The sequence below is a fragment of the Myxocyprinus asiaticus genome, chromosome 39, assembly GCF_019703515.2.
Source record: "Myxocyprinus asiaticus isolate MX2 ecotype Aquarium Trade chromosome 39, UBuf_Myxa_2, whole genome shotgun sequence".
Taxonomy (NCBI): domain Eukaryota; kingdom Metazoa; phylum Chordata; class Actinopteri; order Cypriniformes; family Catostomidae; genus Myxocyprinus; species Myxocyprinus asiaticus.
In genome coordinates this window covers 19,212,061-19,234,229 of record NC_059382.1, presented here as the reverse complement: position 1 = coordinate 19,234,229, position 22,169 = coordinate 19,212,061, and the positions used below count along the sequence as shown (strand labels likewise).

The window sequence follows — 22,169 nt, the reverse complement described above, 5'->3', positions numbered from 1 at the left end:
GGAATGGTAAATGTCCCAGATTACATTTCAGTAAGCTGCATAGGCTGATTGATAAAGGTGGGCTAGGCCTACCCAAGATTGTGTTTTACTATTATGCGTTCGGTCTCAGACATTTGGCTCATTGGTCGCTTCCACCTGAGAGAGGCCCTCCCTGGTTTTGTATTAAACAGGAATGTTCTTGCCCCTATTTCACCATTGCAAAGCCTTTCTATCAAACTAACCGGAGAAGTTAAATTACACCCCATTATCTCGCATTTACATTCGGTATGGACAAAAGTACAGAGTGTTTAATTCGGACATTTATTTAAATGATGCCTCGAGCTTATGGCTTGACCCCCAAATTATGTATTAATAAGTCCCCATTCTGCTGGCCAAAGTGGACTGTGAGGGAGGTTAATACACTCTGTGACCTATATGAGAGCGGAGTATTGAGATCCTTTGAAAATCTGGTTCAACATTTTGGGATACCCAGATCTCAGTTCTTTAGATATTTACAGCTGCGCCACCTGCTCTGTACTATTTTTGGGAGTAGCATAACCCCCCCCCCCCCCCCCCCCAAAAGCAACAGATACTCTGGGAGTGGTGATTACTGCTTTTGGAAAAAGTCATGAGGCATCAGTGTATTACTCCCTGCTAATTCAGAGTCTGGGGGACGGAGCTTCAACTTCTCTCAAGAGATTATGGGAGAAAGATTTAAACTTGGTATTGGAGGAGGGAGAGTGGGCTAGGATTCTAAAAAAACATCAAGTCTGTATCTAGAGATGCAAAGGTGCACCTTATGCAATTCAAGATTTTACATCAATTTTATTGGACCCCCTCTAGATTGTATAGGCTTGGTCTTAAAGACACACCCACCTACTGGCGATGCCAATCAGAGAATGGAGACATAACCCATGTCTTTTGGGGGTGTGTTAAGATCCAGGCATTTTGTTGAAGGTTCAGAGTCTTGTGTGTGATGTATTGGGCACTCTGCTTTCATTTTGCCACAGACAGAGTATTTTGGGTGATGGGGCGGTCATCGACTTTGAGAATAGACACATAAATGTTGGTTCCTAACTGGCATCATGATCGCCAGACAGATTCTGTTAAGGGGTTGAAGGTCGGCTGGAGCGCCCTCATTTCAGGAGTGGTGTTCGGAGATGGGGAGGGTGGCGGCCTTTGAAGAAGGGTCTTTTAGAAGACTAGGAAAATTGAATTTGTTTATGGAGAAATGGGGCGGATATCTGACTGTAACAAGGTAAGGATGGGAAAGGAGGAGGTGGGAACCGGCTGAACAGTCAAAATAAAATTGAATTAAACAAAAAGACACAAAACACAAACACACACATGGCAGCTGCATTTGTCTCTCTCTCTCTCGAACTGCCGCATCTCGCTGCACTTTTCCCTCTCCTCGGCTGATCAGCCTGACTGGGGGCCGGGCATGCATAGTCACGGCCCGGCCCCACCCTCCTCCTCGTCACACTGACGTTGCTGGACATTTAATTATTATTATAATTTTTTTTTTTGTGTGTGTGTGTCTATAATCATGTGTATATACTCATATGTGACCACAGAGATGTTTGTTGGGGGTCAGGGTGGGGTTGGGGATTGGGAGGGGGAGGGGTGGTTGTGGGGTTTAAATGTTGATTCCATATATATATACAGGTGCATCTCAATAAATTAGAATGTCGTGGAAAAGTTCATTTATTTCAGTAATTCAACTCAAATTGTGAAACTCGTGTATTAAATAAATTCAATGCACACAGACTGAAGTAGTTTAAGTCTTTGGTTCTTTTAATTGTGATGATTTTGGCTCACATTTAACAAAAACCCACCAATTCACTATCTCAAAAAATTAGAATACATCATAAGACCAATAAAAAAAACATTTTTAGTGAATTGTTGGCCTTCTGGAAAGTATGTTCATTTACTGTATATGTACTCAATACTTGGTAGGAGCTCCTTTTGCTTTAATTACTGCCTCAATTCGGCGTGGCATGGAGGTGATCAGTTTGTGGCACTGCTGAGGTGGTATGGAAGCCCGGGTTTCTTTGACAGTGGCCTTCAGCTCATCTGCATTTTTTGGTCTCTTGTTTCTCATTTTCCTCTTGACAATACCCCATAGATTCTCTATGGGGTTCAGGTCTGGTGAGTTTGCTGGCCAGTCAAGCACACCAACACCATGGTCATTTAACCAACTTTTGGTGCTTTTGGCAGTGTGGGCAGGTGCCAAATCCTGCTGGAAAATGAAATCAGCATCTTTAAAAAGCTGGTCAGCAGAAGGAAGCCTGAAGTGCTCCAAAATTTCTTGGTAAACGGGTGCAGTGACTTTGGTTTTCAAAAAACACAATGGACCAACACCAGCAGATGACATTGCACCCCAAATCATCACAGACTGTGGAAACTTAACACTGGACTTCAAGCAACTTGGGCTATGAGCTTCTCCACCCTTCCTCCAGACTCTAGGACCTTGGTTTCCAAATGAAATACAAAACTTGCTCTCATCTGAAAAGAGGACTTTGGACCACTGGGCAACAGTCCAGTTCTTCTTCTCCTTAGCCCAGGTAAGACGCCTCTGACGTTCTCTGTGGTTCAGGAGTGGCTTAACAAGAGAAATACGACAACTGTAGCCAAATTCCTTGACATGTCTGTGTGTGGTGGCTCTTGATGCCTTGACCCCAGCCTCAGTCCATTCCTTGTGAAGTTCACCCAAATTCTTGAATCGATTTTGCTTGACAATCATAAGGCTGCAGTTCTCTCGGTTGGTTGTGCATCTTTTTCTTTCACACTTTTTCCTTCCACTCAACTTTCTGTTAACATGCTTGGATACAGCACTCTGTGAACAGCCAGCTTCTTTGGCAATGAATGTTTGTGGCTTACCCTCCTTGTGAAGGGTGTCAATGATTGTCTTCTGGACAACTGTCAGATCAGCAGTCTTCCCCATGATTGTGTAGCCTAGTGAACCAAACTGAGAGACCATTTTGAAGGCTCAGGAAACCTTTGCAGGTGTTTTGAGTTGATTAGCTGATTGGCATGTCACCATATTCTAATTTTTTGAGATAGTGAATTGGTGGGTTTTTGTTAAATGTGAGCCAAAATCATCACAATTAAAAGAACCAAAGACTTAAACTACTTCAGTCTGTGTGCACTGAATTTATTTAATACACGAGTTTCACAATTTGAGTTGAATTACTGAAATAAATGAACTTTTCCACGACATTCTAATTTATTGAGATGCACCTGTATATATATATATATATATATATATATATATATATATATATATATATATATATATATATATATATATATATTGCTCTTGTATATATTTTGTAGGAATCAATAAAAAAATTTGAATTACAAAAAACGAAGTCCTTGAAATAGACTATAGTGAGGTTTATACTTAAAACAAGAAAAGCAATTTGTTAATGCAGTGAGAAAAAAATAATTTTATTCAAGATACACTCTTTGAAAACATGTCTTATTATCTTTCGGAAATGTTGCTTCTAAAAATATCTTGTTTTAAGGATGTTTTTGATATTTTTATTGGAATGAAAGACAAAAATGCTGATCAGTAAAATTATTTTATTTTATTTTGTATTTTTTTCTTTCTTTTCTTTTTTTTCTTTTTTGCACTGAAAGAACCAATCACCTGAATAGAACTTTGAAGAACTTGGGAGAAGTCTGCACTTCATGTGTTTATTTCTCTTTAAAGATATAAGAATACTTCTGTCACATTAAAGAACCACAGAAGAGCAATTTCAGCTCTATCATGGTTCATTCATCATGGCTTGATTGCTGCGTCTGTGTTATCTCAATAAACGCAGCACAGTAGAAAACATTCAGCACAACTTGGCAACTGTGAAGCTTTCCACCAGCGTTTTCATTACTGTTCTGAGGTTGTCACAGCTAGGGTTTACCACACACAAACACACATATTTAATTTTGCCCCTGTGATATGGGCTGGATGTAACATTTATTTAAGGAGAGGCAGTATATGAGCTGTATATCAACTGAGAGACAACTAGTTCAGCCTTTATTGGTAAGGCTGTCTGAACTGCACTAACTGTTCTTGGGGTTTTGAAGTTGCTCTTGATGTCGTTGAGATTATATTATGTGAAGAGTGGGCCTGTGCTTGTGCTCAGTGGCTTTATTGAGCAGCGCAAGTAATTGATGTATGTTTCTACAGTATGTGCACGTGTATAGTCTGAACTGGTGCGAAAGCTTTGCTATATGTAGCCAACCAGTGAGTAATGTTGTTGTTCTTGTTATAAGCATAAACCTAACAAAATGTGAGTTTTTTAATTAAAATTGTAAGATATATATATATATATATATATATATATATATACACACACACACACACACACACATATATACACACAAGATAAAAGTACTCGTTAAGAAAATGATTTTAGGCATTGCAACTGCACCACTTGGCGTGCCGTAATTTAAATTTTGTGAGGGACTCGACATGGAGGCGAAGGTAGAATCCAAATGCAGGAAGTTTATTTACAATCAGCATACAAATCCAAAACACAAGGCAGAGACGTAGTCATGAAGCAGGCGAAGTAGTTGTTAACAGGTAATCAGTCCAACCAGGCAAACAGAGCAAAACAGTAATCCAAAATTGGTAATCCAGTAAAACAGGCACAGTGGTCATAAAAAGTAGGCAATGAAACAGACAATGAGAATAACGCTTGATAAGGCAGTGAAACTGGCAATACTTCACAAGGTTACAATGGCAAGGTATGGTTATTTATATGATACAAACAGGAAGTTACCATAGAAGAAACGGTTCAGTGTCAGTATTCGGGAGAGGGCTCCCTCTGGCGGTTGGCTGAAGGGATACCAGCCTCATTCATTACAAATTTGCTGTAAGTGTTTGTTTTTTTTGTTTTGTTTTTATGAAATGACTTGCAGAAAACACCTCTTTTACCTGTCAGATATCACTGAAATAAATGCCATGAAATATCACACCTGTCTATGTAACAGCCCAAAGCTTAGTAAAAAGCGGTGGAAATGATGTCTGTAGAGCGCAGTCAGATTTTTGGAAGAATTTCTCAGCTCTGTTGGTCCATACAATGCAAGTGAATGGGTGACAAAATGTTGAAGCTCCAAAATCCACATAACGGCAACATAAAAGTACTCCATACAATATCTTCTGAAGCGATATGATAGGTGTGGTGTGAAACAGATCAATATTTAAGTCCTTTTTTACTTTAAATTCTCCTCCCTGCTCAGTTAATCTCCACTTCAGTTTCACTTTTACATTGTCCTTTTGGTGATTCACTTTCTTCATGCATATCACCCTCTACTGGGCAGGGAGGAGAATTTATGATAAAATATGTCTTAAATATTGATCTGTTTCTCACCCAAACCTATCATATTGTGTCTGAACACATGGATTAAACCATATGGAGTCATATGGATTACTTTTATGCTCTCTTTATGTGCTTTTTGAAGCTTCAAATTTTTGGCACCCATTCACTTGCATTGTATGAACCTACAGAGCTGAGATATTCTACTAAAATCTTCATATGTGTTCTGCAGAAGAAAGTAAGTAATACACATCTGGGATGCCAGGAGGGTGAGTAAATCATGAGAGAATTCTCATTTTTGGGTGAACTATACCTTTAATGAAGGACGTTCTCCAAATAATCTCCATACTAAGACTTTCCGTGCAACCTCTCCTGTACAGCGATTCGTCCTTCTCTCAAACATATCCTTAAAGATGCACTCAAACTTATTGATGAATCATTCTGCATGAAAATGTTTACACATGGATTTTACACACAAATACGTGTGTATGCACAGTTAGTGATTGAGGCCAATGTGTGCAAATCAATGACACTCTAAGCAGGTGCAATTCTTTCTTTGTGAATTCTACCACAGGTCAATCTGTGGACAATAAAATGTTGACCACATTTGCACTCAAATTTTAATTTGATATGGAGTTTATCCTGAATCACTGCATCATTGCATTTTCTCAGAGAAAAGAGTCTTAAAATTCAGCAAATCAATTCATTCTTACTGCAATCAATGATGGCAGTTAAGTGTTCTTTCTGTAAACCTGGGGAAATAAATTGCAGAAACAATTTCTTGAGACCTCACCCACACCATCTTTACAGCAAGCACAGAGGCTTGACCACTATTATTGTGTTGAAGAAGAGGCAGATAGCCTTTATTCATAAAGCTATCTGAAATACTCATAAATATAAAAGGTGCTATCTCAGTGTAATGTGCCGACTATGTGGCCAAATTCTGTTTCTGTGACTATTTGCCATCAGACAAAGCTGGTTCTGTCAGGCTGACTGTAGCAAGGCTATGTAGACTATCTAGAGTCCCAGTCTCCCTTTGCAAGCCACAACAAAATCAAGGAAGATACAGCAAATCAAAGAGGCAGTAGCAGACCAGTAAGTAAACAAACTCACTCGCTGGTTTTTGGGAACATCTTTCATTGCTTCAGGAAGTCTGAGAAGTGCTACCTCACAAATCCAATTTTTCCTCACCTTCTGAACAAAAAGCTTTGAGATTTGATTTGAGCTGAGATTTACTTTAATGTTTTTGTTTTCCAAACGCACCAAAGCAGACTGCAGCCATGCTATATTTGTAAAATGGATTTCATCAGCTGACAGCCTTCTAAGAAAACAAATAGAATCAAATCTGCTTCAGATCCCAGGCCCGGTGAGGAATGTTACATTTGGCAGGCTTGACACTCAAAGTGCCCTTAATCTTACTGTCTGCGCTATTAAACGGAAAGTTTCTTTCTCTGATGTGACCTGCAGATTTTATGGAACCATTCAAGCTTGGAAGAGAGGATTGCTTGGCCTGATAACAGCACTCACTCAATTGATTGATGCCCGTGCTCCACTCCTGAAATTGATGGCAATATGCCAGGCTGAGCCTTGTGTGCTTACAGTTAACCTCCCTCCTCAACCTCAACTCTATTCCTTCCTCCCTCCTTCAATAGATTCTCCTAATAATGGTATAGTATGTGTAAATATGTAATCATTCCATTTCCCTTCACTCAATCATTAATCAGACCAGAGGGCTAGTTGGCCATTACGGGCGATGCGTAATGACCTGAAGCCGCCCACTTCTCTTACCCAGTGCAGACCCATTAATTGAATCCAGAAGGTTTGTTTATTATCTTTCTTCCTCCATTTGAAATCTTCTGTCTAATATGGAACTGGTCCATTATAAACTGCTCTTTAATAAGCCTAGTTTGGCAGAAAGTGTCCGGCTGCAATACTTGAGTGCCTCCAGCAGGCTGAAAGCAATGTAAATTTGCATTTATATTGTGCCTTTCTGCATAACCACCACAGCAGTGTCAGTGCGCAGGGCATGACGGTAACAAGCATGGATGATTCAATGAGTTTATGAACAAAATGGAAGGATTTGCATTTATATAGTGTCAGGCTCTGACTCCGGGCCAAAAGAGGCTTCTCTTTGTGTTGTGGAAATATGGGATCTCGCCATTTGCTCTAACAGGACCGAGGTGCGCAATTACAGCTTTGCATAAAGCGTGCAGCTTTTATAGACATACAAATGAGGTGAAAGGACAGTAAACGTGTTATTTGGATGCATATAAGCGATTCATATTAATAAGGTTCAAGTTTATTTAAAGTGTTGGAACATTTCCATCGACATTCCCGCTCGTCTGATAGGCCACGGAATCCAGCTGCTGCTATACTCGGGCCAACTGGAGCGTGGCCACTGCGTGCATCAAAAATCATGGATGCAGGACCAGACAAGCAGGTAAAAAAAAGAAGAAAGTGTTGCCATGGCGATGTGAAAGACTGAAAAGTCTCCTCAGCTCTTCAAATTGCAACTCAAAGCATCATAGTGGAGCAAGTCAGATTTGCTGGTGAAAATAAAACACTCTCTCCAATCTACCAGTCTGTGCTAAACAAATCTGAAGTACAACAGACCCATTATAGCATCTGTCTTACCACAACGCATTTGACAAAGTCATTTTTGGGTGAGGGGTACTGAGTGAAAAGGCTCAAGTTTTATCATAAAACAAAATTATTTTTGAAAGCTTTTATGTGGCTGGTTTCATTCACAAGTAATTGTTTATCTGCGAGGTAACAATTTTCTGTTCAATTTATGCAGAGTGTTCTCTGGAAATGACTCCAGCATGCACACTATCAACCTGTATCAAGGCCCAGTGGAGAACAGTGAGCACAGCAAGTGTTTATTGAATGATGGCTGGATGAAGTATTTAGGAACCATTTATTCTGACAACAGATTGCTTGATAAATCTATACATGCTTTATTTAATCAAACACATGCCTTGGACAGCATGAGAAAAAAAATCATAAATTAGTGACAGTTTTTTTTTTTTTTTTTTTTGGTGGGCTCACATTAGTCACAGTGCCTCATGTGCCAAAAATAGATTTACTTGCCAACTCAGACAATAAACTGTATGTGGGTAGTTGACATTAAATACTTTTGTAATAGTCAAATGTGCTGTGGTGTGACATGCTGTACTCCATTTAAAACTGTTTAAAACTGAATTTTGATAATTCTTTTATAATTGTTATACATGCAGATTTATTTAACCATATTAATTGAGAGACTGGAATATTTGTACTTTTTAAAATTAATTTGTCACACCGCAGGATCGTTAAAAACGAACCAGTCAAGAGAACAAGGTGAATGAAACAGTGAAAAGCTTAAAGTGATAGTTCACCAAAACATTTACTCAACATGATGTAGATTCAAACCTGTATGGCATCGTTTTCTGTACATTGAAAGTGAATGCTGACTGAGGCCAACATTCTGCCTAACATCTCTTTCATGTTCCATGGAAGAAAGAAATTCATACAGTTTGGAGCAACATTTTTAATTTTGGTGTAAACTATCCCTTTAAGAGAAACTATGACCAGTCACAGCACCTAAAATATACACTTTACATTCACATATACATTCATTTAAATTTTAACCTATAGAGTTTACCTAAAGAGCCCATAGAGTGTATATACCGTATGTATGTGTGAGTACTGATGGCAATATCATTGATGTCTTTACAGGAGAATCCGTACGTAATGCTGAGAGCCAATCACCAGGAACTCGAGGGGAACGATCGCTACGAAGGTTTCTGTGTGGACATGCTGAAGGAGTTGGCAGAAATCTTGAAGTTTAAGTATCGTATTCGGCTCGTTGGGGACGGCGTGTACGGGGTGCCTGGGGCCAATGGCACCTGGACGGGCATGGTGGGAGAGCTCATCAGCAGGGTGAGTGACATCACAAGAAAGTAGGTTACACTGAAGAGTTAATTGGGCTAAAACGATCCATAATGGCGATTAAAAAAAAGAAATAAAAAAAAGATAATAATGTATTTATTTTTTTGTAAATCCATTCCATTTCAGATTTATGTACAGTTTTTAGTTATGCCCATTTTTGGCTTTATTTAGCAAGTGTAGTCATTAGAAAACTTTAAAGCTTATTAAATGATGTACTATCCTTATCTCTATTCAGTGGCGGACCTAGTCATTGGCTACACAAGCATTCGCAACTGCAGCAATGTTTTATAGAGCATCAATTTAGCTGCATAAATCTAGTTAGTAAATCAAAATTTTTGTTATTTTCAATTCTTAAATAATTGAATGTACATTTATATTATAGTACCCCAGTATTAATAATAATATTTAAAAAAAAAAAAATCAACTCTGCTAGGGATTTCTAATACAACTGCGTGACAGAAAATTTGGCATCTTTTTCTTTTCTGAATGCTGTAATCCACTGATCTCTGTTTATTCCTCTTTAAGTATATGGTGGAAACATAATAGTGGATATTTTCTTTTGCTGTTGGAGCAAATAAGAACACAAAAATAATATTTGCTTACAGAATCATTCTGATTCTGATTCTGATGTATGTCTATTGAAATTTATGCTGCTTAATTTACATCTGCATTCCAACTTGTACATTTGAAAAGGGTCCATTCTCTCCTGCTCAGAGCCACAATTGCAGCAATTATTTTATGAATTACTTGTACATTTAAAGAACACCAGCTCTGCTATTTAGAAGACACATCTTAAAACAATCCACTCTCCTTGTTGTAGTACAGAATTATTTGTTTTCAATAATTCATTAAAAAATAGTTAGCCTTAAAGCAAGGACAAAAGTTGTTATAGTTGCCGCCATACAGGTCATACAGATTAATAAAATGCATGTTTATGCCTCTCACTCAGTTACAGGTCCCTCATTGCCCTAATGAATTTCAGTTAGCCCATCCAATCCCTTAACATATACAGATGTGTTTAAAAAGACTTAGTGAAGCATGACATACTAATATTAGTCCCATTCTGACAGCCACTAACATCCATTTGATGGGATAGAAATCTCATATGCTGCAAATTCCGTTTAGCTATGAACACTTGCCCTTTTCAGTGGAAATGTTATTTATTTAAAAACAGTTACAGCACACTGCTGATTTATTTGTCCGTTTTTCTGGCAGGCACTGCAGGGAGCAAAATACATTTCCGAATATGAACGAAAAGGCCATGGCGATATTCATATATTTCCAGGTGAAAAGGTCATAAACAAGAGCATTTTTCTGCAGTCTCCATTCTCACATACAAAGATGAAGCAGGCTTTGAGAAGTTATCTGTCTTAATTCCACAAGCTAATGGAGGGCAAAGCCATTAGTGAAATAAAGAAAGGAATGCCTAATCTTATTATTGTCTCGATTTGTTCCCTCTAAGTATATTCTATATAGCTGACCTTGAGAGTGGCCAATGATTCTAATTGCATCCCACACACTATATTGTCTGTAGACAGTGGAGGGTGATGGGGGGCAACTGAAGGAAGTGAGGAGCGCAGCCTCATTCTAACACGAAGCTGTCTGCATGCTGGTGTCGAGCAAAATTCTATCCTACCCGAACAATCCAATCACACTTTGTACCCAGTGCAACTGGACTGGCTAAAATAACTTTTAATGGGCTTCATCTGGTGCTTGATTTGAAATCCTACAAAAACACTTTATGTTGTATGTTGTCTTAACTATGTAAACAATTTTTTTTTAATTATCAGTCACATATCATATTATAACAAAGCTATAAATTGCACTCCAAAAAATCATTTTCTTACTGAGCATGTATACAGTGCATTCATAAAGTATTCAGACCCCTTCATATTTTTTCACATTTTGTTATGTTGCAGCCTTAGGATAAAATGCTTTAAATATATATATATATATATATATATATATATATATATATATATATATATATATATATATATATATATATATTTTCACATCAATCTACACTCCATACCCCATAATGATAAAGCAAAAAAACTTTTTTTTTTTTTTTTTTTTTTTTTGATAACTTTGCAAATTTATTAAAAAGAAAAAACTGAAATATCACATTGACATAAGTACTCAGACCCCTTAACTCAGCACTTACAGTAGTTGAAGCACCTTTTGCAGCGATTACAGCCTCAAGTCTTTTTGGGTATGATGCAACAAGCTTTGCACACCTGGATTTGGGGATTTTCTGCCATTCTTCTCTGCAGATCCTCTCAAGTTCTGTCAGGTTGGATGGGTACCGTTGGTGGACAGCCATTTTCAGGGCTCTCTAGAGATGTTCGATTAGGTTCAAGTCCGGGCTCTGGCTGGGCCACTCAAGGACATTCACAGAGTTGTCCCTAAGCCACTCTTGCGTTGTCTTGGCTGTGTGCTAAGGGTCATTGTCCTGTTGGAATGTGAACCTTCATCCCAGTCTGAGGTCCTGAGTGCTCTGGACCAGGTTTTCATTAAGGATATCTCTGTATTTTGCTGTGTTCAGCTTTCCTTCAACCCTGACCTGTCCCCCAGTCCCTGCCGCTGAAAAACACCCCCACAGCATAATACTACCACCATCATGCTTCACCTTCAGAATGGTGTTGCACAGGTAATGAGCGGTGCCTGGTTTCCTCCAGACATGACGCTTGGAATTTAGGACAAACAGTTCAATCTTCATTTCATCAGACCAGAGCATCTTGTTTCTAACAGTGCGAGTGTCCTTTAGGTGCTTTTTTGCAAATTCCCAGCAGGCATTCATGTGTCTTGAACTGAGGAGAGGCTTCCGTCTAGACAGTCTGCCATAAAGCCCAGATCAGTGGAGTGTTGCAAGGATGGTTGTCCTTCTGCAAGTTTCTCCCATCTCCACACATGATCTCTGGAGCTCAACCGGAGTGGCCATCGGGTTCTTGGTCACCTCTCTTACCAAGGCCCTTCTCCCCTGATTGCTCAGTTTGGCCAGGCGGCCAACTCTAGGAAGAGTCCTGGTTGTTCCAAACTTCTTCCATTTAAGAATTATGGAGGCCACTGTGCTCTTGGGAACCTTCAGTGCAGTCGAAAATTTTTGTAGCCTTCCTCAGATCTGTGCCTCGCTACAATCTTGTCTCTGAGCTCTGCTGGCAGTTCCTTTGACCTTATGGCTTGGTTTTTGCTCTGATATGCATTTTCAGCTGTGAGACCTAATATCCACCTTATTTTTCAGCAAAACTAGGGTGCCCCCATTATCAACATTGAATGTGGACCACTTCCAGTATGAGCCACTTCCAGCTATTTTAGCTATGCAAAAATACTACATTATGCTGCTTTATATTAGAGGCTGGCAATAAATGTCGACATATTATTATCATTAATTACGATTTTCATAAACTCATTGGTTTTGTGTGCATATAGTTTTACCGTTTATTGCATTATGCCATTGTTTAATAACACACTGTTGCACTGGCAGAATTAATGAAATCAGACGCTGACAGGACAGTCCTCCGTGCTATCTGACACACCTCCACAAACTTTACACAACTAGCAGAGGGCAGAAAGATGCCGGGAAAATGCTGCCTCAACTTTATTTGCACCAAAATTGCATCTTGTTTCATCTTGGCAAAATAATAAATGCATTTGTAAAGGGGTTATAAGAGAAAGGAGGAGGCGAGAACTGGCTTGACAATATAAATATCAATATAAAGTTTTGATCATCATGATGGCGCCACGGATGGCTGCCTCGGTGTGGAGCTCCTCAGTTCTTTTGTTGTTTTTGTTTGTATGTCCTGTGTTTAGTCATCTTTTTCCAGTCAGTTTTAACAGAGACAAACTGCTGAACATTCGACAGCATGTACCAGACAATCTTTTCCCGGTTTTTGAATATTCAGACATTTTGCAAGACATTTTAGTAGGAGGCGTGGCTTTGTTGTTCAGGAGACGCAGGCGAGGAAGATGAGCCGTTGCGCTGGTCAAACTCTGTCAGCGGGGCTTTCGAACAATGCTGCCGAGTATTCACTTAGTGAATCTCTGTCCTCTTCCTAACAAAACAGACGAACTGCATCTCCTCACCCGCACAAACAAGGACTTTTCAACCTCTGCTGCCTTGTGCTTCACAGAAACCTGGCTGAGTGAAGCCATTCCAGACAGCGCGTTACATCTGCTGGGTTTCCAGCTGTTCAGAGCGGATCGCATCACGGAGTTAAGGGGGAAAACGAGAGGTGGTGGAACATGCTTTTATATCAATGAAAGTTGGTGTACAAATGTAACAACGTTAAAGAGGATGTGCTGTCCTAATTTGGAAGCGCTCTTTATTAACTGTAAGCCTTCCTACTAGCTGTGGGAGTTTTCCTCGTTTATTCTGGTGAGTGTGTATATCGCGCCAAACGCGTGTTTGAACACAGCACTGCAACAGCTGGCTGATCAAATCACAGACACAGAACAACAATACCCGGACTCAGTTATTATTATTCTTGGGGATTTTAACAAAGCAAATCTCACACGTAAACTGCCCAAATACAAACAGCACATCACCTGCCCCACCAGAGACAGGAACATACTGGATCATTGTTATACAATAATAAAGGATGCATATCGTTCTGTCCCTTGAGCAGCTTTGGGACTCTCTGATCACTGTCTGGTTCATCTTCTTCCAACCTACAGGCAGAAATTTAAATCAACCAAGCCAGTAGTAAGGACTGTAAAGAGATGGACCAATGAAGCAGAGCGGGAACTACAAGCCTGCTTCAATTGCATGGATTGGAGTGTTTTTGAGGCTGCAGCCACAGACCTGGACGAGCTCACAGATACTGTTACATCATAAATCAGTTTCTGTGATGATATGTGCATTCCTACTAGGACTTATTTAAAGTTCAACAACGACAAACGTGGTGTACAGCAGAGCTCAGGCAGCTTCGTCAGGCCAAAGAGGAGGCTTACAGGGGTGGGGATAAAGACACACTGAACCAGAACCGTCAGGCACAGGAACAGTTTTTTCCCTCAGGCTATCCATCTCATGAACAGTTAAATTGCCCCATTGAGCAATAACTATGTGCAATACACAGTTTAGTCTTTTTTATATTTATCCAACACATCCAACCTCTTCTGCCATTTCATTCCTCTGAAAAAAACAAAAACATTTGCACTGTACATAACAGATTGTATTAGATTTACACTACCCATGTGTATGTGTGTATGTATGTATGTATGTGTGTGTCTGTACGTATGTGTATAATTCGTTTTATTTTTTATTATTATCTATGTCTTGCTGCTGATTTTGTATTGTTTTTGTATTGTTGTACACTGGAAGCTCCTGTCACCAAGACAAATTCCTTGTATGTGTAAGCATACTTGGCAATAAAGCTGATTCTGATTCTGATTCTGATTAACACATAACGGGATGTCTAATATTTGAGTGACAGTTATTGTGCTTGTTTCTGCTACGAATGACATCTGTTTGAGGGATTTCCATTCAGTAGGGACTGCGTAATTTCCTTGTTTGCATGTCAGCTTGATGTTTTGTTGTGTGTAGTGAGGTGTGCACAAGATCAAGAAGAGCTGTGGGCCAGAGCTGAACTGTGGAGAGCACTTGAAGATTAGTGCATATGCAAGCTATTATTGTGGAATGAATCTTCTGGGAACAGCAGCTTGTACTGGGAGCTCCTCTTTCTGCACCATAGTCAGTTTTGCTACAGTGATGGTGAAGTACATGAGAGAATAATGACTTAACTGGCTATATAATCAGATGAGCATGGAGTGAGTCATCATCATTACTCCATAGAAAAGAGCAAGTCACTGTCTTCACTTGATTGATTGGAGGAAGTAGACCATTGTCACTGTTTTTCCTCTCCTCTGCACTTCCTACCCTGCTAATCCGCTCTCTCGTTAGCTGTATACTGGAAGATCTCCACGAGCAAATGTCCTACAAATCTTTCGTTTCTTGGATCCTAAAACATGTGTCCAGTGTTCCTAATTTGGATCTTTGTGTAAAAACTCCTCTCCAGCAGATATCAATACTCTTGGCTTAGGGCTAAAACAACACATTCTAACTTGGTATCTGTTTTCTAGAACTCCAATTTCCCTTCTTTCCTCCAGGAGAAGACAAAGAGCAGTGGAGGGTAAGAGTGTGTCCCGCAGGACTGTGAAATCCCTTGCAGATGCACTTTTCAGTGTTGTTTGATTAGTGGGATATTGCCAGAGCACCATGCCTGGCAGCACTGGATTCTGTGTCAAGTGATTTTTCATGACATTCTACCCATTTTCTATTCCCACTTTCTATATTCAGGTTCCATCACACACACACACATATATACACACACACACACACACACACTGCAGTGTCCTTTGGTATTCACCACCATACAGGTATTTGGACCACAAGCAGTTGTTTCTGTTCTTAAAAACAAACAATACCAGTTTAAGGTGGCCATGCTTGTTTTTGGAACATGGTAGCTGGTTGGTTGCTGGTCCAAGGTGGTCTACCTGCACTAATCAGTTTGACTAAGATGTTTTGAGACAGGGGAAACTCACTTCCAGCACCTGTACAATCAGCACTGGTGCCCCCCAGGGATGTATGCTCTCCCAACTACTCTTCTCCCTCTACACCAATGACTGCATCGCCAAGGACCCCTCTGTCAAGCTCCTGAAGTTTGCAGATGACAGCACTGTCATCTGCCTCATCCGAGATGATGATGAGTCTGCATACAGAAGGGAGGTTGAACAGCTGGCTGTCTGGTGCAGTCAAAACAACCTTGAGCTGAACACGCTCAAAACGGTGGAGATGATTGTGGTCTTTAGGAGGAACACCCCAATACTGAACCCCCTCACCATTCTAAACAGCACTGTGGGAGCAGTAGAGTCATTCAGGTTCCTGGGCACTACCATCTCACACACATTGACTCCATTGTGAAAAAGACCCAGCAGAGGTTGTACTTCCTTCGCCAGCTGATGAAGTTCAACCTGCCACAGGCGCTGCTGATACAGTTCACTCAAAAAAACAAAAATCACTCTGGACCCCACTCACCCTGCCCATTACCTTTTTGAACTGTTGCCTTCTGGCCGACGCTTCAGAGCTCTGAGCACCAGAACCGTCAGGCACAGGAACAGTTTTTTCCCTCAGGCTATCCATCTCATGAACAGTTAAATTGCCCCATTGAGCAATAACTATGTGCAATACACAGTTTAGTCTTTTTTATATTTATCCAACACATCCAACCTCTTCTGCCATTTCATTCCTCTGAAAAAAATAAATAAAAATATTTGCACTGTACATAACAGATTTGTATTTGCACTGTACATAACAGATAACAGATTTGTATTAGATTGCACTACGTATGTGTATGTGTATGTATGTATGTATGTGTGTGTCTGTACGTATGTGTATAATTAGTTTTATTTTTGATTTTTTATTATTATCTATGCCTTGCTGCTGATTTTGTATTGTTTTTGTATTGTTGTACACTGGAAGCTCCTGTCACCAAGACAAATTCCTTGTATGTGTAAGCATACTTGGCAACAAAGCTGATTCTGATTCTAATTCTGATTCTGATGTTTTACCAGGTCGAATCCATGTCTACAAGCCTGTAGTCTAACTGATCATCCACCTATACAAGCCTAGACCAGCTAGAAAACACATCAAATAAGCCACCACTTTAAAAACCCAATGAAATCACTTAATTTCATTCTGATTGCTTTTTTCTTTCCTGTGTTGACATTTTTCCTATTTGAACAGGAAGTCTGGGTGGGACATATCGAAGGGGTTGTTTCCATTACTTTTTATAGCCAAAAGGATTGAGTTATGTCCCAGCCATGAACCATAATTTGCTAGTTAGATGCAGGTTGTATTGGGGGAACATTCTCATATAGAGCATTTGACTGGACAAAAATCTGTGTAGTGCAAGGTAAGTCGTCAATATTGTTGGTCTGTTTTCGAGGAAGAAAACGACTGTACATTTAAAATTTGCATATACAAATTCGCATATACAGTATATATATATATATATATATATATATATATATATATATATATATATATATATATATATCTGTATATGCAAATTTTTAATGTACAGTCGTATATATATATATATATATATATATATATATATATATATATATATATATATATATATATAGCTAAAGGTTCATTTAGTCAACTTTCTGCAGTATACTAGCTAATAGATGACTTTTATTCTAATAGACATGGAATAAAACTCTAATTTTGATTTCATAGACACTTTAAACTGTTATTAACTTTTTTCCAGCAGTTTTATAGTAAGATTTAATGTTTTGTTTATTTTATTTTATTTTATTTATTTATTTATTTATTTTTGTAGAACATCAAGAGGTATGATGACCCATCTCAGTGTTATGCAAACTTTTTTTTTCTGTTTGTTCTGTTCTTGTCTGAGCCGCACTAACAGCTGTGATTATTGTGAATGTGTTTCAGAAGGCTGACTTGGCTGTGGCCGCCCTGACCATCACGGCTGAGAGGGAGAAGGTCATTGATTTCTCCAAACCCTTCATGACTCTGGGGATCAGCATCATGTACAGAGTGCACATAGTAAGACCACGCTTCCTGCTTTACCTCTTCATCCGCCATACCCTTGAGTTCTCATAAAAAAATTAAAAAAAATACAAATAAAAACATTTAAAGCAGCCTAACATGGTTTGCTTATGGTGATCTTAGTTGGTGTAAGCTGGTATTCAGCTGGTCTAGCTGGTCTCCCAGCCTAGCCAGCAGGTAAGTGTTCAAAACCCCATTAAAACCAGCAAACCAGGGCTGCATTTCCCAAAAGCGTCACAAGCTTAAGTTGATCGTAGAGACCATTGGCGCCAATGGTTTCTGCGAACTACTTAGGCTCACGATGCTTTTGGGAAATGCAGTCCAGACCAGATGAGACCAGCATACCAACTTTAGTTGGTTTAAGCTGTTTTTCTCAGCAGCAATTGCAGCTAAGACTCCTGGACCTTTCCAAATCTCCCAACTTTAAAGATGCCAGCCTCAACAATCGGCAGTGTCTAACGACCGAGGCAGAGAGTATGAGGGAAATAAATAGAGAAATACTTTGGGGCAGGGAGCACTGCGTGTTTCCCTTGCCATAGCAGATGGTGTGCTGCGGTGTGAAAAGCTGATAAATGTAGTGCTTTCCTTCCCAATTTCATCTTTCCTTATTGTGACCTGTATCTAATTCACTCCAATAACACCCCAAGCTCTTGCACATAGCAACACTGAAAATCCAATAGCTCTTTTTTGTAAAAGGCCTGAGCGCCATTAATCAAAGCCCCTCCCCAAACTCAAGGTGACATGCTGATCTCTCTGTTGGCTAAGTACCGGATGAAGCCACTTGGTGCAGAATGTGCAAACATTAATGTGGTGTCCCACACATATATGTAAACACACACACAAACATGCCGCTCATGCTGCTAATAGTTGCTCCAGTGTGTGCTCTCATTGGTCGAAAACAGTTGAGGGAATCAATAGCACTAGGTGTGCAGTAAATTTAGAAGCAGATTTTCGAACAGCTGCATGCAAACACATGCCTGATACTCATCTGCATTCTCACATGCTGACCTGCCACAAATGTCACAGTGCACCAAAGGACATTTGCTAACATTGTTTCCTTCTGTTTCCTTAATCAGAGAAAATGACAGAACCAGGAAAGCCCTGATTTAGATGACATCTCTGTCTAACTACTATGTAATTTAGCCAGATTACGCAAAGTAACTTTCAGTATGTTTATTACCCTTGATAATTTTGTCCATGAATTTCTATCAACCAGTTGGATTTTAGGGTTAAGCTTAGTGATGGGGTTAGAGGTTTGAACAACATTCTAATGAATCTATCATTTCTTTATGATCATCATCATTTTATTTATATCACTCTCAAATTTTAGAGGCAGGTATTAGAGGTGTTTCGGTTCAAATTTGTTGTTGTTTTTTGCTTGGTTTGTTTTGTAAAATGCTTGGTCATTGTTTCAGTTCAGTTTGGAAAATAAATAGTGTGTTGCTATTGAGGGTGCATCTATCAGGCGTTTAAGGTTGATACAAATAGCCAATGTTTTAACGCAATGATATTCCGATCCGATTGATAGTATTAATTTTTCAAAAGGCCCTTTTTTAGCAAACTTTTACCTTTTTGATATTTGTCTTTCCAAAACAGACATATCAAAAGCATCATTAGACATGGGATTCATTGTGCTTCAGATGTGAAATGAGCAACATTTTATCAGAACAATATCACTACCAGTACAACCCTCAGTGGGCACATTGAAGAAAGAATCACAATTGGCTTTTAAAGTAGTTTTTTAATTTGCCAGACTTTTGACATGACACATAAGCATAATGCATCTTAAATCTAAAATAGATATTAAGCTAAATGTGATGTGGTGTCTTATATACATACAGAATAGACTGCATGTATACCTGTGACTTCACTCACTAAATATAAAGTATGTGAAAATGTATATTTTATAATAATTTTTTCATCATTTTAATCACATTTCAGCTTTTTTTTTAAATGTACAAATTCTGCATTCTATCAGTTTATATGATACAATTTATATGATAAAATTGCATATATAATAATTATACAATGGCCAGCAAGGTTGGAACCTAAATAGAAAACAGAATTCCACATCAAACATTGAAGTGCTACTTTGTTAAAAGTACTGTTTTAAAAATTAAAATATTAATAAAAATAACTTTACAGTAGGTTTACAGGGCAGGGCTTTGCACAGGTTTCATCAAACCCCCACATAGATGCTGTGAGAGCCTATTTGTTATATTCTTCATTATTTACAATGTTTGTTGAAGTTAAAATATTTCATAATTTATGATTGGCCCTTGAAATATTTACATATTTACACATTTATCACACATTTTGTAGTGATTTATTCACAATGCATGGGGTTGTAGTGGGTATATTAAGCTATGATTGTTTAATAGGAATATTGTATACAAGAACATGATTACATCGGGCAACTTATAACAGGAACAGTCCCCTTGAGCCACCTGGATAAAGAACATTGCTCAAGTCAGAATAGTAATAGCTCAAAGAGTGTCCCTTTCAAGGATTTAACCTGCAACTATTCAGTTACCAACCAAGATTTATAACCACTAGGTTACACCATCCTTAGAGAGGTGGCTTAGAAAGTCAGAAAAAAAGTGGAAAGCTGATTGATAAAGTCACAGAGGCAGACACATCAAGTGAGTCAGAGACTGTCAGACAGAGAAACGGAGAACAGTGAAAAAAGAAATAAGAGAAGTGTTAAATGGGCTTCACACAGGTAAAGCAGATGAAAGAAAGACTGTTGTACAGCGAGGAGCTGTTCTGTCTCTGTCTCTATCTCAACCCAACCCCGGCTTCTCTCTGTCCTAGAATAATCTCTTCTTCTACCCTCTCTCCTCCAGACCCCACAATATTTGAATGCTTGTGCATGCACTTGTTTAGGTTTAATCCACTTGCTATTGATCCAGGAGGCTTTGATTTCTACAAGGACCTCCATAGCTTATTTCAAACTTTAAATGTAATTCTTTGCTTGATCAATAACAACATCAATCAATGGCAAATGGAATAAAATGTGGCCTCCAGCCTTGTTTTAATTACATTTTGTGGAGTTCTATGGTATCTCCATCTCAGCGCATAATTGGTCACACTGGTAGATTGTATGGAGCGTGACACTTTTGTTTGTGTATGTTATGTTTTTGCAAGTGTGCAGTGGAGAGCTTGATTAAATACATGACTCAGAGCCACTGGTCTTAATTTCACTGCTGCCAGCATTTGCCCTACTAATATGCATTGTACAGCAGCCTGCATGACAAAACGGCATGCAAACACAGCCTCTTGTGTGGCGTGTGCAGCAAGCAGTTTCACCTTGTGAAACATAGCAAAATTTATGTTACCCACCTATCGAGAAGAAAAAGAGCAACTTATGCATCTGTCTTCAAGCCTTTTACCTCTCAGAGGTCTCTCCATTGCTGAAAAGCCTCACCGATGTTAATGCGGCTCCTAGCCCTCGACTTTAGTTTATATTCGTCTAAACTTTTTCTCTTGGTCTGTTTCTCAGCCATTTGTCCTCCTTGGAGTTTAGAAAGTTCGCATTAGCCAGATTTGCTCTACTAATTAATTTCCCTCTCACTCTGCCCCCATCCCCCATCCTGTGCACGTGCAAGAACCATCCCCTATTGCTAATTGGCTGGAGTAGTGTTGTGTGGATCGGTCTGTTCCACTTTTTGTTTTTGTCCCATTTACAGAGCCCGGGCTGTGCACAAATACTAGATTTGTTTTTCAGCCCACCCACAGAACGGACAGCTAGCAGACTGTGAGGAGATATTGCCAGAATTTGACAAAAAGTGTATTGGATTAGAATTACTGAGTGCACCTTTAAACTGTGATCAACTTACCCTGTGGTGCTACTGAGCCACCCTTTGAAACACATGTTTTGGTCCCATGGGAACCAGGAAATAATTGCATTCACAATGATAAACGTAATTCAGAGGTTGCTTTTTCGCTCTAAAATTACATTTTTACTCAACTGACGGTTAGGTTTAGGGTTGAGGTTTGGGTTAGGGTTAGAGTTAATAAAATATGCATTCCCGTTGACAGTATTACGTTATTTACAACTAAAAATACAACTTTTGGTGCCACTCTGTGGACATTTCACCCAGAAATCGAGCTCACACATGGCCATACTTTAAACAACACTTCCAGCTTCGGCCACTGGGGGCAGTGATTTGATTTTCGGTTAGCACACATCGATTTCAGAAGAAAAACTGTCAAGCTACTGTTGTCAGATTTACAGTGTGATCAGTCTGCTCTATTTTACAGGCTCTTCTCTTTGAAAACAAGTTGTGCTATACTTTTACGCCATCTCTCACTTCTGATTTTGTCTGTCTACACCATAGAAATAAAATAAGAGTTCTGCC

At 39.2% G+C, this 22,169-nt stretch overlaps 1 protein-coding gene across 1 annotated transcript in view; it reads left to right on the top strand.

Annotated features, from left to right (window-relative positions):
- Nucleotides 1–22,169, top strand: part of grik4 (glutamate receptor, ionotropic, kainate 4) — a 294,389-nt gene that overhangs the window by 251,441 nt on the left and 20,779 nt on the right. Inside the window, exons 11-12 of the mRNA XM_051678844.1 lie at nucleotides 9,018–9,221; nucleotides 17,692–17,805. Of these exons, the coding sequence (XP_051534804.1) occupies nucleotides 9,018–9,221; nucleotides 17,692–17,805 (318 nt within the window). The remainder of the gene's footprint in view (nucleotides 1–9,017; nucleotides 9,222–17,691; nucleotides 17,806–22,169) is intronic.